The sequence below is a fragment of the Drosophila ananassae genome, chromosome 2L (assembly GCF_017639315.1).
Source record: "Drosophila ananassae strain 14024-0371.13 chromosome 2L, ASM1763931v2, whole genome shotgun sequence".
In the NCBI taxonomy this organism is placed as follows: Eukaryota; Metazoa; Arthropoda; class Insecta; order Diptera; family Drosophilidae; genus Drosophila; species Drosophila ananassae.
The window spans coordinates 27,192,139-27,208,964 of record NC_057927.1 but is presented as its reverse complement, the minus strand read 5'-3'; the positions used below and the strand labels follow the sequence as shown (position 1 = coordinate 27,208,964).

Below are 16,826 nucleotides of genomic sequence, written 5' to 3'. Positions count from 1 at the left end.
GGTTCTCCTAAGGTTGCCTATAAGGATTAAGTCTTGGCCAGAGAGAACCTTGTCTAAGGCACTTTTTAAATGATGTTTCAAGAACAAATGTGTCAAAAGAAATCCCCAAAACATACAAAATTTAATTTAAATTGTCTTAAATTGAAAAATCATTAATATTCCATACTTTTGATTTTCTCTTTGTAAAAAATGAACTGTCTGCGTAATGCCTTTGGAAGGCAATCGCGACATGCGACACCATTTCGTGGATTCTCTTTGATGCGTCAGAGCGTTTAAAATATTCACAATTCCTTTCGTTTTCTTCATTTTTTAATTTTCTCCCAGCGAATCCAATACGCTTGATGACCAATAGAAGCCAAAAGGCAAAACGGGCCATGAAGGGGCTGCGAAACTTCTTTTATGCACGCAGCGCATTAAATTGAATTTTAAATGAAGATTGATTTTTGCTCTCGACCCGCAACGGCAACAACAAAATGGAAAATGGGCAAAAGGCGAGAACTGATGCCAAAGCCACTTGCCAAGAAACCAAATAAAAAAAATGAAAGAAATAAACCAAAGGCAAAAAACTGGGGAAAACGAAAACCCAAAACAAATGCTGCCCATTGTAATTAGAGACAATGGAAACGAGAGGGATCCCTTGTGACTGCAGTGCGCGACCCTTTTCGCTTTTTTTTGAAGGTACTCTCCCCCGCCCCAACGCGCCTGCCTCTTATCTAAATTAATTCAAATGCCTGAAAGAAACACAAATAATTAAAATTAATTATGTGGAAAATATTCAATAAGTTGGAAATTATGCAAACGAGCGCAAAGTAAACGCCCCAAGATAAAGCTAAGTGCAATTTCGTTGGGTTGCCGCGGCGGGCAGCGTCAAACATTTGTTGACCAAAAATATCTTCTCCTACTTAGCATTGATGGACACGGGCCGTTGAACGGCTGGGAGGGTGGACGGATGGAAGAATGGAGGAATGGACCAGTGGAGCAATGGACAAATGGATGGCGGCTTGGATAGACAGACGGATAAATGGATGGATGGATGGATATGCGTATTAGAGGAACATTGTCATGCTCAGAATATTTCCCGAGCGAGAATTTTCGGGTGTTCGAGTTAGCAACAATTTCCGGCATTTCGTATATAAGCTGAAAACTGAAAACGAAAATGCGCCACAGCCAGTGAGTTCTCAATTCGGTATAGTTCTTCGTATAGCATCGTATCGGTTTGGTTGCACGTTTTTCGAAAGTAGCGCAAATTACTTAAAAATACCAAAAACGAAAAATTGGAACAGCCGTCGCAGCAGCAGCACCAGTATCTGAGAAATTGTACGGGTCGGATTTTGGGATTCTGCGGTATTCGACATTCTCCGTTCGCATTTGGTCAACGCCGCATCTTTCCGTTCCGCATCTGCTAGCCGCGCGAAAAACATGAAATTGAAAATCAACCTGACGTTCCTCTGTGCGACACTCGTCGGCCTCCTGTCTATCATCCTATTGACACAGACCGCGACGACCGAAGCCTTCGGAGGCGGTGGCACCTCGGGGCAAGGAAGTGCAGCAGCGTCATGCAAAGAGCTGAGTAAGTGTCGGATGTAAGCCCATCACAGATGCCTCATTAATGTGTTTTAGTACCCAACTGGAATACAGAAAAGCTACCCATTTCAATGGCGTTATTGATTGTTTAATGTTTCAAAATTAAGTGAAAAATAGCGCATAGTAATCAACATTTAATTTAATTTGAATGGAACAAAAGGTCTGTAATAGACTTCTATAAATTTTATCTGGAACCAATTTATATACAGGATTTCATCCGCTTTTCTATTGAAAGCTTGTAATTAAGTAAAAAAAAATTCAATATCAATAGTAATCAATAATGGTAATCAAATGGAAAAAATATATACTTTTTATTTAAATGTGAGAAAAAAAATGTTCAATTTAGTGTCAGGAATTGTGTCTCACTCTCATGTGTTTATTTAAAAAGCATATGGAAGTCAACTTTTCGAATTTATTTCACACATTAATTTTTCCCAGAAAAATTATCTTTTTATTAGCGATATAATGGCCTTTAAAACACAAAGTAAAAGTCCCATTATTTTATTATGGACTTATGACAAAGGTAAATAGTAATTACACCAGTCGCTGGCGTGTGGAATTTTTTAAAATGAAATTCAGTAGGTACTTGCCAAGTTTTGTCCGCATTCTTCTGGCCGGCTATCTGTCTATCTGTTTGCCCAGCAAAATTGTTCTATTTTTCCGCTTATGACTAAAAACGTGCCCCGCGAATTATGAAATATTCTGCCTTGTGCCTTGAGGCTCGGCGCCCGATATAAACAAACCATCAGAGACAAAGGTAATTGCACTTAATGAGGCCAGTCGTATTTTGGAGCTAGTCCATAGGGCTATTAATAACTAGATTCTGTATCTGAAACTGATTTTCTGTAATTTTCAGACAACGTCAACTGCTACGTGGGCCGTAACGAGGGAAACTTCTGCAACAGCAAGGATCAGACAAAGGCGGTGACCCGCTGGTACTTTGACAAAGGCGTCTGTCGACCCTTCACCTACAAGGGATGCAACGGCAACAGGAATCGGTTTTGCTCGCAGGACAGCTGCGAATCCCGCTGCGCTGATGATTAATCCATTTGCGTTTAGTCTATAATTTTGTACGAGTATATTTAAGTAAAGTAAAGATCAAAAACAACAAAAGGACTTTCTTATAAGTGGGTGATTTGCATTTAAAAAAACTTGACTTGACTTAACTTAACTTAAAAAAAAATACTTGAGGATTCATCTTCCATATAAACTCTAACAACCTATTATATAAAATAATAAATATGTTGTTATAGGCTCTAGAACAACTCTAGACAAGATTCTTGAATCTAGAGACTGTTTCTAAAATTTGTAACATTTCAAAAGAGTAAATCTGGAAAATTATTTCTAGAATATTTTTGAATTTTTTAAAGTATAAATCTATTTACATTAGACGATGTCATTGAACTTGAATCTAGTTTCTTAGAGTGTAGCTAGAAAGTCTTTAAGTGTTTTTACCTTTGATCAAACGGATTTTGACTAAATGCCGCCACAAAAATAGAAACTCAAATGTTGTAAGCTGTCAGAGGTGGATCGGCACTTTGCTCACTGTCAGGGCTGAATAAAAAGCCAAAACCCGAAAATCGAAGAAAAGAGTGCCCCGAGGGAGAACAAAATGTGAGGCAAATGCGCTAACTGTCAGTGGCATATCAAATGGCCTCCTGACATGGCACTGACAGTGTCGCCAAGATTGTGACTGCCACCCATTCCGCTAGCTTTTAATGCCCACCATTCGGATGCTGATGCTGACGTACTCCGATCGCCTGCTGGCCCAGATGCCACCGATGCCACTGGACTTTGGCGGGGGAAAGTAGGGGAAAATTGCTTGATAACCACCAGATGGCCATTGTCGGACACATCAAAGTGTACACGCTGTCAGCAGGGGCCCTTTTTTGCGGCTATCGACTTACGGCTAATTAAAATGCTAAAGCTACATTTGCATTTACCTGTTGACTTAATCGGTCGCTAGGTAGATGGGCAGGTGGTAGCAGGCAGAATTAATTGCAATGCCGGCATGCCCGGATTGGGTTTTGACAGGCCTTTGTTTCTGGCCACGTGTGTGGGAGGGTGATTGCTGTGCGCAAACAAATGCCAATCAAATGCATAATAGCACCGACGACATGCACAACATGACATGCCATTGATGGCAGCACATTAATCTGTTTAAATGACAGCACTCAAAGTGGCAAAAGCCGGCGGAGAAAATCGTTGGTACTAACCAGTGGGTATCCATTCAAGTCATGTGCCAAAACTTCGCTTGTCCGATGCTGGCAATTTTCGCCACTATTAGCAAGTGTGCGAGGCGTTCAATTTTTCTTTTTTCCGACAAATTCCAACTACTCAACGCATAATGGCGAGAACGAACAAAAATTCGCAACGCGCAAAAGAAAGCCCCCCTAGAGGAAAGTTTTTTTCGTCAGCAATTTGCATGAAATTAGTTTGCTCTCCGGTCTAATTGGAAATTTAAAACGCACGCACACGGCACACAAAGGCCACTTTTGAGAGCTATAATTGAAAAATGGCAAATCCAGTCGGCATTATCTCAAAGCCGGAATAATCAGCGATTGCGCCATAAATGATGCATGAGCCGGAAAAAATGGAAAATCAACGTCATAAAAATGCTAAGGCCCCGAAAAAATCTGGGCAGCCATCAAATGCGTGTAATTTGATTATTTATCACATTTTTGTACATTTAACGACTCAATTGAGTTTTATGCGAACCAAAATATAGGACGAGGGCGTAGAAGGGGCGACAACGAGCCCAGCACACTGATGGTGATGAAATGGAAATTTTGGGTGAGTGTTTTGGTTTCCGGAATTGTTTCCATTTTCGGTCTCGGGGGAGGGCGACTGTAAAGCTGCACTTCCATAAAACCAATGCCAGCGTCGTACTTTTTGGTCAATCAAAAAGTTTCCCAGACTGATGGAGGAAACAGGAGCCAAGGCCCCAGCCAGAGCACGAGCCAGAGCCCGATTTTGTACCAGAGCCAGGCGCTGCAGAACTTTGACAATGCTCGCAAAAGTATGCTATGCTAAATGTTTTGCTTAGATGGAAAACTGAAATGTTTCTCTTGGCCGTTTGTTTGTTTGTCTGCTAGCCTGAATGTTTTCGTAATGCATAAATGGAAGTATGCCATAAAGCAGACTAAAGCCATGAACCAAAGGAATTTATAAAACGCAAAAATTGCTTTTGTTTACGCTCCCACACAAAAAGTACACAAAGGCCAGGGATAGAGAGAATGTCCACCAGCTCTAGCCTGTGCATGTGCCTGTGCCTCTGTACCTGTCTCTTACTCTGCTGTATGTAGCCATCTCTTTCGTTTCGTTCGTTTTAGTTTTCGTTCCCTAATCTGTCTTGCATGTGTTCATATAAATTTTGTGTTTATTCGAGTGCATTTCCACTGCGACGCACACTCAGCCGCAGTCGGTCACGTTTAGTGGCCATGGAGCCAAATATCCAAACACCCAAGCTCCCGTACACCCCGTTAGGTCTGGTCTCGCCCATTGGGGCTTTGAGGCTTCATTTGTGTGTGTGATCCGTGTGTGTGTGATTTAGACCGGGTTAACTCACACACAGCTCCCAGGAACTTTCTGCATTTTAGCTTTAACTATTTTTCCGTTTAAATAATTCCGGAGGTACTTTTTTGCGGTTGAGTCTTAGTTATGTTTTCGACCCTGGACCCAGAAATCTTGAGATTACTTTTTGTGCGAGATTGAATTAAAATTCCTGAAAATGAACAAAAAATAAACCGAAGGAACGTACAAAGTTACCAATGAAATTTATTGCCATCGACTTTATAGGGACTTATAAAAAGTTTTCTTTCAGCAATGTTTTCCACTGACTTCACCTCCCAAATGCGCGGACTTTTGCTGACAAGCGAGAGGCGAGGGTTGCGGTGGCTAAACTTAAACCCTTTGGCCAATTTAATTTCGCCGCTGTGGTAGTTGCTGTTGCCTTTTTGTGTTTTCCACACAAATTGGTTTCTCATTCTGGTTGATTACATGCACAATCTGGAGACGAGGTGCTTCAGGTGCCACATATATGGGTACCCAAGCCACCAATACTTAAAAAGACTCCAACTAGCAAGCACAAAACAAAAATTTAAGAATGTTTAGAAGAAAAACACACTCTCTGTTAATTAACTAATGTCAAAAGAACATTTTTTAACTCGACAAACACGATTTTATATTAATTTTTATTCATTTAATCTCCCATTTATAGAACCATTTCTCTGTGTGCATTTGTACCTGTACTTAGAGCAACGCCTTGGCAGCTGCTAGGTCTCTCAGGCCACTTGACTTGTTATCTGCACTTGGGCGATCAGCCCACTTACACTTGTTGCCACTCTTGTGCCTTTCGTTCTTTGAGGGCGTGGCCTTATCTGCAGGATATACATATCCAATCCCCAAGCCCCACGCCCCCACACACCATTCCCCAAGGCGCGCATTTATTTATCTAGCTGGAATTGTGGAATTTTTGTTCTCCTGATGCGTGCTCACGCAATCGAAGTGTGTGACAAGAGCAAACAACAACATCCTGCTGCAAGGACTGCACTACTAGTTATCCCCCAAAAGGCATTGAACAGCAGTTGCTTGGCAGGATTGTCTCGTGTCCTGCACAGCTTACGAGGAGTGTGCCAAGCCAGGGGATTTCGAGTCTTTATGTTCAAGCAGCTCTCAAGTATTCGTTCATGGTGGCTTAAAGACAACAATTGCAGTTGAAATTATAGTATTGGAATGAAAGATACCTATTCATTTAAAGTATTAATCAAAGATTAGGGCTCTTGCTTTTAAAAATGCGGGTTCATATATCTTCTTCAGTGTCATAAATAAAACAGCATTATTTAGAAGCTAGAAATTTATTTTTATGTTGGAAATTTTATTGAAAATCAATTTACATCACGATATCTGAAAGCGTTTTTACGACTCGGTTTAAATGGATCACTAATAGGTTTAAGACCTTAAAGTTTTCACATTCGATTGTATCCTGCTGCTCTCCACTGTTTGTACATATGTATGATGATTTTTAGCTGCAGCCTTTGCTGTTCCAGCTTTTCTGCAAATAAATTAAAATATTTATAACACATCCGGACACTAACCCGCCGAGCGAACCAAAGGAAGAGACTCGCATATTAAATTAAATATGAACCTACTCCAAATAACATCAACATGCTATTTCTATTTAAATTTCGCCTTGGGTCCATTGCTGCACGTACAAGATAAAAATATATGTATAAGTAAGTAAGAAAAAAAAGTAAATAAAGAAGGTAGTGTAGTGTAGTGTACGTGTGTGTGGGGATGGGGATGGGAGGGCGTGGCAGCAAACATATTGCTGACAGAGTTAAGCAACAGCCCGGGCTCAGAGCGAATGAATGAGTGAATGGCTGATGATGCACGTGTTTGTGTGTGCGGGTGTGCGTGTGTAAGGATGCCTGGGAGTGTGTGAGTGTTAGCTTGTGCGTGTGAGTTAGTGTCAAGTCAGGGACATTTAGTAATTCCACAGGCATATCAAGGACAACGTACTCATAAATACCAAAGGCAAATGCCGCAACGGCAGTAGCAGTAGCGGCAGCAAGGCAACAACAACTGCAGCTACCTATCTTTTTCGCACCCACTCCGTAATCCTCTCCGTTTCCTTCTGGGCCTGTCTGTGTGTATTTGTATGTATGGAATTTTTAACTTCATTATCGAACCCGGCTACCATTTTCATTCAAAGCCTTCGCATCGTCATACACACAAAAACAAAAGTGTTTTTGAAAAAATATACATCTATCCAATGAAAAATAATTATACGATAATCTTTACTTCAATAAACTTTCTGCAAACAATTTATTTTTTAGAAACTATTTATTTTTTATAGTAAAACACATTCTAGTTAATTAATTTTGTAAAGATAGTTTCTCAGTGTAGCCATTGTCTCTGGTCGCATTGCTTAACATCTTTCCCAGTGCGAGAGGCACAACGGCATGCATACCTAATGCCCAATGATGTGCACACGGGATCCTCGACGACTTCTCCATCATTGTCGCTGCCAGTTGTCAGTCACCCAGTCCGTCATTCCTTCAGTCCGACAGTCCTCAGCCAGTCCCTCAGGCAGTCAGTCAGTCAGTCGAGTGAATTCGGATTCCCCAAGCGGATCCAGGACATTTAAAAAGTCATTAATCTCATTTCTGGCCAATGCGAATGTTTGAATCAAGATGGGCGAACTGGAGACACCGCCCCTCAGCCACCAATGGCCCTTTTCCTAATCCAATTGCTGGAAAATTTTTCACTTTTTTCGCCTTAGACTCGCAGACCATAAATTCATTCGCTGTCCGCCAATGTTTTGTTATTTATTTTACTTTAGCACGTTTTCCTGCGTGGCACTTTTCTCGCAATCCTTAAAATGATATGCCACGCCTAGGGTTTCAGGAACAAGGAATCACTGGAACTGGAAACTGAAAACAGCATTGTACGGGCTGTCAGCAGTCAAGCGGCACAGAAACTGAAACTCAACCGAAGGAACACGCAATTTATAGCACACCTAAGCGAAAGTTTTGCATGGAAATATATGTATTTCGGGCACGTTTGTTCAATGAGCAAACAAATAGGGGATTGGGAATCGGACTTGGATTCAGATACGGAATGGGATTGGTATTGGGATTGGCAGGGAATTCGCGTAACCGCGAGAATGGGAATTGAATTTATAGCGTCTATTTATTTGTGCGTATGTCAATGCCAAATGGTGGCGCCGCCAAGGCCGGCCGCCAGCCACACAGTGCGTATGAGTGATATTTGTTTTGGATGGCTGAGCGTAAGCGCTTAAAAGTGAAATTTAATTAATTATGTGCCGCTGCCTGGAAAATTGTATACGAAACGTACTTCGAAATGTATGCAATGATTTATGACTATTCCACGGAATGGCACAGGAGGCTGGGTGGGGGCTCTGGCGTTTGTAAGTGGAATGATTCGTTTCGCTATTCTGTCTGTTCTGCTCAGCATTTTGCTTTCGGTATTCTGTTCTCTGCGTTCTGGTCTTTCTCTGTACTCCAAGCTCTGTGCTCTGTGCAATTTTGACGCGACTCAAAAGCGCAACATGAGAATTTATTTGGCTCACATTTGTCTTCCGCCAGGAGTCGCGCACATGCACACAGTCCCCCCCACCCCCCACCAGCTAAAGGCCGCTCACACCCGCAACCCACGCCCCCTCAGCGGATACGGGCACACATTCCTATGCCCGTTTCACATGGAGCATTATTAATAGTTCTGGTGGCGCCTGCAATATCCTGTCAAATTAATTTCAATTTAATTAAATTTTTTTTTCGCACCGACAAAAATAAATGAAAATTTCTGTCAAATAAATGTTAAAAAATTGACTCATTGCCGAACATTGGAAGGGGCTGGCTTTCTTCGAGGGGAAAAGGAATCACAGCTGCAGAAATATTTACAAGCATTTGTTTGGCACCCCTGACTTTGTATCCTTCGCATCCTTCGTGTGCGTGCGTGTGCGACTTTGGGAATTTCTCACGCTTGGCACTGAAGCCATTTTTCGCCGAAAACCCGCCAAACACCAGCCCCTCCCAGCTCCTGCAAAGACCCATGGTCCTCCCCCACTAAAGTTTGGCTTGAGCCATTTGTGGCACAGGAATAGTTCAGGCACTGCGCTACGTTTTGGAAAATGCGCTCATTTATCAATATGTCAGCTGTTGTATAACTATTAATGTTGCCAGTATAGCACTCTTCTCGTCCTTCGGCTTATCCTTCGGATATACGTTTGTATGGCAAAACTTGGAGCAGGCATCAAATGCGTTTGAACTAATTTTCAGCAATTTATTTTCATTCCTCTCGGCTTGCATCTCGGCTGGGTTTTTTGCTGTGAGACATATCTCGGGATTAATGCGAAATGCATTAGCATTAATAAATGATTGCCGTCTTGACTTTGGCTTTCGGCTTCAAATTCGGCTTATTAATCATTCAGACCCAAATCAAGTGTGGCACAAAGACTAGTTTATACCCGTAATTCAATCACGCGCTTTTGCCATCATTCATTTGATTGCCAAAACAGTCCATGCAAAATAAATGCACTACGACTGCAAATAAATTCATTTACCTTTGAATGGATTACAAACTTAATAAAGCAGACCGTTCGTTGTTAATTAAAAATGTTTTTTCCACAAATGCATAGGGTTCTCCTTTCCCATCCCAGCCCACATCCGCCCGTTCAAACAAGGGGCGTTAGTGTCTGTTAATTCTCAGGATGCCTGGCATTTCATTTGATTGCAACAAATGGTGCTTCGGGGTCTTTGTCTGGGAGGATGGGGGCAAAGGACTTTCATAAATGTGTGGGTCCTGTACGCCAGACTCTTTTGTGTACATTTATTTTTGCCATCTTATTTGCTTGTCAAACTCATCTGTGCCCCGGGCTCCCGGGCACTGAGGGGTATGTGTGACAACGGAAAAAAATAACACAAATTATGGCAAATGGTAGCAAATTTTAATAAAATTCGCCCACAAAAAGAAACCAATGAAAAATGGAGCAGACGGGACAGACAATCACGAATGTGTACAACGAAAATGTCAACAGCGAATTATTGAAAAGACAGTCATGACATAAAAGCGCTACTGCATTATTTTTATACAAGGCCACAAGACCTTGTCTCTTCTTGGTTATACACTTATTATCATGGAAAATTTATTCACCTGCTCGTTATTTTAAAGCCCTCATTTGACAATTTCCACTTCCTTAATCGGGAGAAAAAAAATTAAGCCGCCGATTGACTTTTTATTGAATATTGATTATTTATGATCGGTTGGTCGGAAATCAATCGCACGGCCGATAAGGGAGGGAAACGCAATCTTGACTCCTGGAGGGTAGGTCCAAGAGGAATTATAATATGTCACATGTACACACAAAACACAATAACAACAAAGCACCAAACAAGCCGCATTAATTCATGAGGTTTCTGTCAATGGGATTTCCGGTTGGCAACTTCCGCTTTTCACGCACTTGGCCCGGCACGGCAACATCCCATCTCATCCACTATTAATGCAAAAATGGTATTGGTAAAATGCGGATTGAAAATTTAAATGAAAATTCCATTGTCAACATGTCACGGCAAATTAATGCGGCCAAGCCAAATCCGCAGATTTCTGGTTACACGACCTTCTGAAATAATTAAATTTTAAATTGAAGCATATTTTTCTTTCCGCCTTAGGCGGTGTGAATAGATAGATATTTTTTACCGCTCTTTGCCAGGCAATTAACTATGTTTAATCGTTTTTTGTTGGCGTTACCTTTAGCTAACAAGCTTTGAGCTATCTACGTGTATACAGGCGTTTTTTTTTCGTATTTTTTTACAATTTCTAAAGGTATTACATATTTGACGAACATTTTTTAACGCTGTAAAAATTCAAAGCAATTAATATATTCGGAGAACATTTTTCGAAAAAGGAAACAGACTTTTACTAATCAGATTTTTTTTTAAATAAATGAAATTGGTCAGGTTCATTCTCTGTTTGATTGAACTATAGTTAACTATATAGCTACTATAGATATAGATAAATTATCAAAGGCTTATAGGTAATACTTAACTCACAGATCGTCTCAAATATCACGTATACGCAGATATCCTTTTTTTCCTGTTTATATGCACTTCATATAAACAGGCCATAACAGGTCTCAAATATCACGTATACGCAGATATCCTTTTTTTCCTGTTTATATGCACTTCATATAAACAGGCCATCATTCTGTGTATATACTTTTTATATATTTTGAGTTTTATATTGAGTTTCAGAAAGCGATATATTTAAACCGACCTTGCACTGCAGATTATCCAAAAGTTACCATATATTCTTTTTTTCTGTTAAATTCAAAAATGTTGTGCATTCATCTGGGTTATTTAAATATTAATTATAATAGCCTTATTTTTCACAATTGATATTTTTGTACTATCCGTCATTAATTCCATATTTGAGGCGCGCCAAATTCCGTTTCCCTACAACCGTTTTAATTCCATCACCAGTTTATTATCTTCCTTACTATGGCGCAGTGCCAGCACCCACAGAAGAGAACCCAGAATTAAAAGCAAATATTTTGCCACCAACAAAATTAAAAAACAAATTTTGGAGAACAAAAAAGAATGCTATACACTCAACAAGCTAAAATATTTGCTTAAACGCATATTTACTTGCCAAAAAACGAAGCCGAGCAAAATTGGTTGGCAAACAGAGAGGCGGAACAAAAACATCATATCCAACGAAATCAATTTTCCGTCCCCCACCACGAATGGAAAAGCTGAAAATGCATCATTTTCTGAAATCAGAATTAACAAACCCAAATGCGAAAAGTGGAGGACAGAGGGCTTGGCAGTAGCCCATATAAGCATGCCGGAAACAAAACAAAACTCGGGGTGATTGTAAATTCAAAATGATTGCTGAAGTCAGAGGGTGAAAGCTCGGAGAAAATGTTAATTTATAAGGAACAACAGACTGCAAAATTTTGAGGCATGTCATGCATTTTAAATGCGTCGGGGTCACAATTAAATCCTGCAGCGAAATGCATTTTAATTACCCGTCCCCAGCCAGCCAGTCAGCCAGTCAGCCAGCCAGTCAGCCAGCCATCCAGCCAGCTGTGCGTATATATTTAACCGGCCAAGAAATTCAATTATACACAGTATATACGTAAGCATGCAGGTGGCTGCGGGCCAAAGGTCAACGCTTGGCTGCGCCAGGTACCTGTAACTGAAGTTGAAGTGGCCGGGTCTACTATTTCCGTGGCCGCTGCTGTGGTCACTCGACCGCAATGCAAATAATTCACGTTAAGTCCGCGCACTGCATCAAAGGATTCCCCGGACCTGCCCCCGGCCAGCCGTCCTGTCAGTAGTGGGATGTCCTGCAAAAGGCGACCGCATGTGGTCTCGGTCGTAATTTATGATTATAGGCACCTCAGGACCCACACCACCGGAACCACCACCACCCCGGCCAAAGGGATGCTGTGTGACAGGACTACGTACGGCATTCCGGGTGGGTCGTCAACACTTTACGGCTATTAAAGGACTCGGCTTAGGCTGAATTAATGGCGGCACATTAAAATCACAGATTAATGCCGGGGCCTGCGATTTGTTTCACGGATCCTTAGCGATTTCAATAAAATACAACAAAACTCAAACAGAATCGGCAATAACAAGTGCAAAAGTTTTCGGGCCCCAAAATAAGGGAAAGTAAATGGAAAAAAATACGAAACTTTTGCCAACCTCATCGATGAGCTGATAAGTGGCAATTGAGACGACACGCGTGTGTATCTCGGTGTGGGGTTTGAAGTGCCAAAGTTGAAAAAGTTATTTGCATGTAAATTTGTTGTTAAGATCACAAATGTAATACAAATAGCAGAACAAAGAGCTCAAAGAAAAAAGTGCGAGCACCCAATAACAGAAACTTTAGACAAAAGTCAAATGATTAAGTTGGGCGCAGAACTGGGTGGGAGTCCGATCGGGGGCTAAGATAAAAGTGCCCAAAAAGGGAGCTGGGGCGGAGCTTCATTACCAATTGGCACATGCATATAGCAAGAGGAGGGGCTGGAACCCTTCCGCGAAAGTGTTTTCTTGGCGCTGTATTTCAGTTTCCGCTCAACTGGCAAAATTCATTAGGCCCCGGCGAAGTGGCCGCCCATCCACTCAATCACTGTGCCGTGTGCCCAATAAACTTTCATTAACTTCATTCAGTCAGGCAGCCAGTCAGTCAGTCATTCAGTCGTCTCTGGGATATGTGTGTTGGAATTGTAAGTGTTTTGTAAACATGACTTACACCACGGACTGCCAATATTTTGCGCAATTGCATTGCTTCGACCCAACGTATCAATAAACTACATAGAAGTTTCGCGCTCCCCGATTGCCGGGGAATAGTTTATAATGGCATTCAGCGAAATCAGTCGGGTCAAAGGGCCCAGAGACTCTGGACCTCTTAAGTGGCCAAAGGCAACGCAAAAATCCCAATTACAATCCGATTTGGTCGGCTTCTGCCCCCGGGGCTCAAAACCAAATCAGTCGAAAATTTAATTGAGCATTCAAAGACGCACAGACACGACAATGTGGTGGTGGCAGGACCAAAAGGTCCATCGCCCCTCTCCCTCCTCCAGTTGAAAAAGGACAACGGGTTCCATCCCAATGCCAAACTCGAATTGCTGCTGTCAGAGGAATAAAGGAATGAGGTTGCGAATGAGAGCATTGCCGAGCTGAATTTATCCCACAGTTTGTGTTTGTCACTCTATTCCGGGGCTGAAACTCCAGAATTCAGCCAGGACGCAGAGTTGGAGGACATCTTGTTATCGAGGCTGTCGGCACGAGCTCGGCATGATTGGCAGTTCAGGTTGGGGGCTTAGCCCTAGTAACGAATGTCCGAAATGCAACCGTATTCTTCCTCTCTGTAACTTGACAATTTTTCTCGTCTACACCTGATGGTCGTCGCACAGGGCGCCCATCTTCCTTCCAAAGGATGTCAGCTGACTGTCACCAGGATTGGCACTGGCAAAAAATATAATTGTTGAACAGGATTTAAGGTAGCTGAGATTTAGAGCATTAGCTGGAATTTATTTGAAATCTTTTACCTTAAATTGGAACAAATAAATATATTTCAAGAAGTTTCTAATTTAAAATTATGGAAATTTGTATTCTTCTATTAGTTTCATCTTAAAACTATGGTAATAACAACTGTTTTATGGACACCTTGTGGGTATTGCTGGGTTGAGTGGAAGACACCTCGAAAAGATGTTCCATCTATCATTATTTTGGGTGACTCAGCTTCAGAGCCGTCACGTCGCCAACTAATTATCAACATAATTAAAAGGTGCCCGTGGCAGTCCCCTGCGGCGCCACTGACTGATTATTGGCAAAAAGTGTTTAAGAATATTTCATTTTATTTTGGTGCAGTATTTTCTTTTCTAATTGAATCACGTTCGCCGAGGACTGGGACGTTCGGCCCAAAAGTGAGATGAGGCCGGCTGACTGTCCTCCGAGGGATGTGGCCTTTTTCTTGATAGTTCCTCCGTCACAGCGGCCCCGCCCCCACAAACACACACACACAGATCAGCCGTCAATCAACACGCACACAGGGGGTCTGGGGACGCGGCAACTTAATCATCATCAAGTCAACATTAGTCACACTCCCAGCGCGTTATCCTTCGGGCTTCTGCTTACGCAAGTTGGGGTTAGTGCGGAGTGCCTGGAATGAGGGCTCAAATGTCATTGCGAATGCCATTTGCAAGTCTCTTTGATGGCCACGACAATGAAGACAGTTGGCCAAGAGACCAAACCCCAGCCCTGTGGGTCTTGCGGCTCTAACTCCAAAGCCATCTGCCCCCGTTGCCAGTTGTTGCATTAAACTGATAATTATGCCTAATGCCATTTGTCGATTTGATTCCCGGGTTGGGCGGTGCCTTGGATCGGTTGCACTTGGTGATTAGCCCAGGGATACGTAGCGTATATGGTTTGCAAAAGGTACCTATTTCAAAAGGTTAATTACGCACGTTTGCATATCACGCACCACATGCCGCCTCAATTGTTTATCTAAATTGTTATTGCCCGTGGCATTGGCATTTGGTTTGGGTTTGAGACTGGGAAAACAAAGGACACGGGCAGTCCTCCCCCGATAGCATTGCAATTTAATTAAGTCACGCAGCATTTCGATTTGAGCTTTAAATTAAACATGCACGAGGCATTTGATTTGCCTAATGAGGCCCAACATGTTTGGACATTTCCCCTTGGTTCTGAACAGAATTGTGCCATTAAAATGGAAACTTTTATTTATTTTATTTTTGGCAAGCAGTTGTGGACAGCATGCACCGTAATTGATTTACAAAATCTGATCGGGTGCATGTTATTTTTGTCGATTGGTTTCGAGTTGGGGGTTTGAGTTGTGTTGCTGCGATTGCTGAACAAAGTTATATTTTGCTTCGTTGGCAATTTTTCCTAAAATGAAAAAAAATCAACCTTATTTCGGCTCTGTTTGAATGTTTTACAGAGACAGAAAATTAGGAGATTAAATAATAATCCTTATTTGTTATGGCAGAAGATAAAAAGTGGAAATTTCCATCGGTGTCAAAAGTATTTATACTTGTCTGCTGCCACCCATTAAATAAATATATATTCTAAGATTTGTTAAGGGTTTAATATTTTTTTGCAGTGTTTCCCGTTGTCTGTGACCCCGCTCTTAGCCTGCCTTTCTTTGTTGCCGGGGCACCTTAGCCAACAAAGGCAACAAACAGTAGAAAAATATGCAAACAAGCGCCAAATTTTGCATGCCTCGTTGTCGTTGTCGTTGTTGCAGTTGTTGCCGCTTGCTACTTGCTACTGTGTTATTGGTATTGCCACTCCTGCAATGCCTTGGTTTGCCTTGTTAGCCCGGTTGTCTGAGTGCGTCTGAGTGTTGTCGTTGCCACGTTTGTTAGGCGAGCCAGGGAAGCGTAAGACATTTGCCGCCTTGACTTGCCACGTGCAACAAACTCGCTCGCTCGCTCGCCCGATGCCAGGACCTGTGTCTTGTGTGTGCCCCCCTTTTTGATGCAATTTGCTTACACAGACAACTCGTTATTTTATTGTTTGCCTGCTGCAGTTGCAGCATAAATTTCCGCCGTCCCAGTTGTCTGTCAGTAGAACCCATCCACCTCCCTGGCTGTCACTTTCTATTGCCTCTGCAGTCAGGTGACTAATTTTCTGTTTTTGTTGATTGCTTATTTGCCATTACTGCGAAAATAAAAACGCATTTCACCTGTCTGACGTAAGTGCTTGTGAATTTCATGGCCCGCCAATAAAATTTTAAAAGCAAACAAAATGTTTCCTTGTGTCATTGTTCAATTATTCTCGCCCCTTGATTGCCGCTGCCTCTGCTGCTGCTGCTGCTGTTGCTGCCAATGACTGCATTTCAAACTGCAAAATCCTTTTAGCGCTAAACAGCTCAACACATTAGAGACATTTTATTTTCGTTCTGGATGAGACAGTCCGGGAGTATGACCAAAGGGGCCACGGACGGGGCCAAGCAGCGCTGAAAGTGTGGCAATTGAAGCGGCTGTTGGTTTGGGTTCTTGGGTGCTTTTTTTTTTTACCAGTTTCATGTTGACTGCTTAAGAGCTTAAGTGATATTACACTTGAAGCGCAGCAATTTCATTCGCCAAATGACGAAGTGTGGGCGTTGGGCGGAGGTTCGGGCTAAAAGCTTTTCCGCCCCAAAATGAGGAAAATTTTCGGAAAAAATTCTAAAGTGACATGGCGATA

At 42.0% G+C, this 16,826-nt stretch overlaps 1 protein-coding gene across 1 annotated transcript; it reads left to right on the top strand.

Moving 5' to 3' along the window:
• Positions 1–1,147: 1,147 nt before the first annotated feature.
• Positions 1,148–2,692, top strand: LOC6505860 (kunitz-type serine protease inhibitor Hg1). Its single transcript, XM_001964467.4, has 2 exons — positions 1,148–1,570; positions 2,441–2,692. Exons 1-2 carry the CDS (start codon positions 1,420–1,422, stop codon positions 2,626–2,628), a joined length of 339 nt encoding a protein of 112 aa, XP_001964503.1. The 5' UTR covers positions 1,148–1,419; the 3' UTR covers positions 2,629–2,692.
• The last annotated feature ends 14,134 nt before the right edge of the window (positions 2,693–16,826 follow it).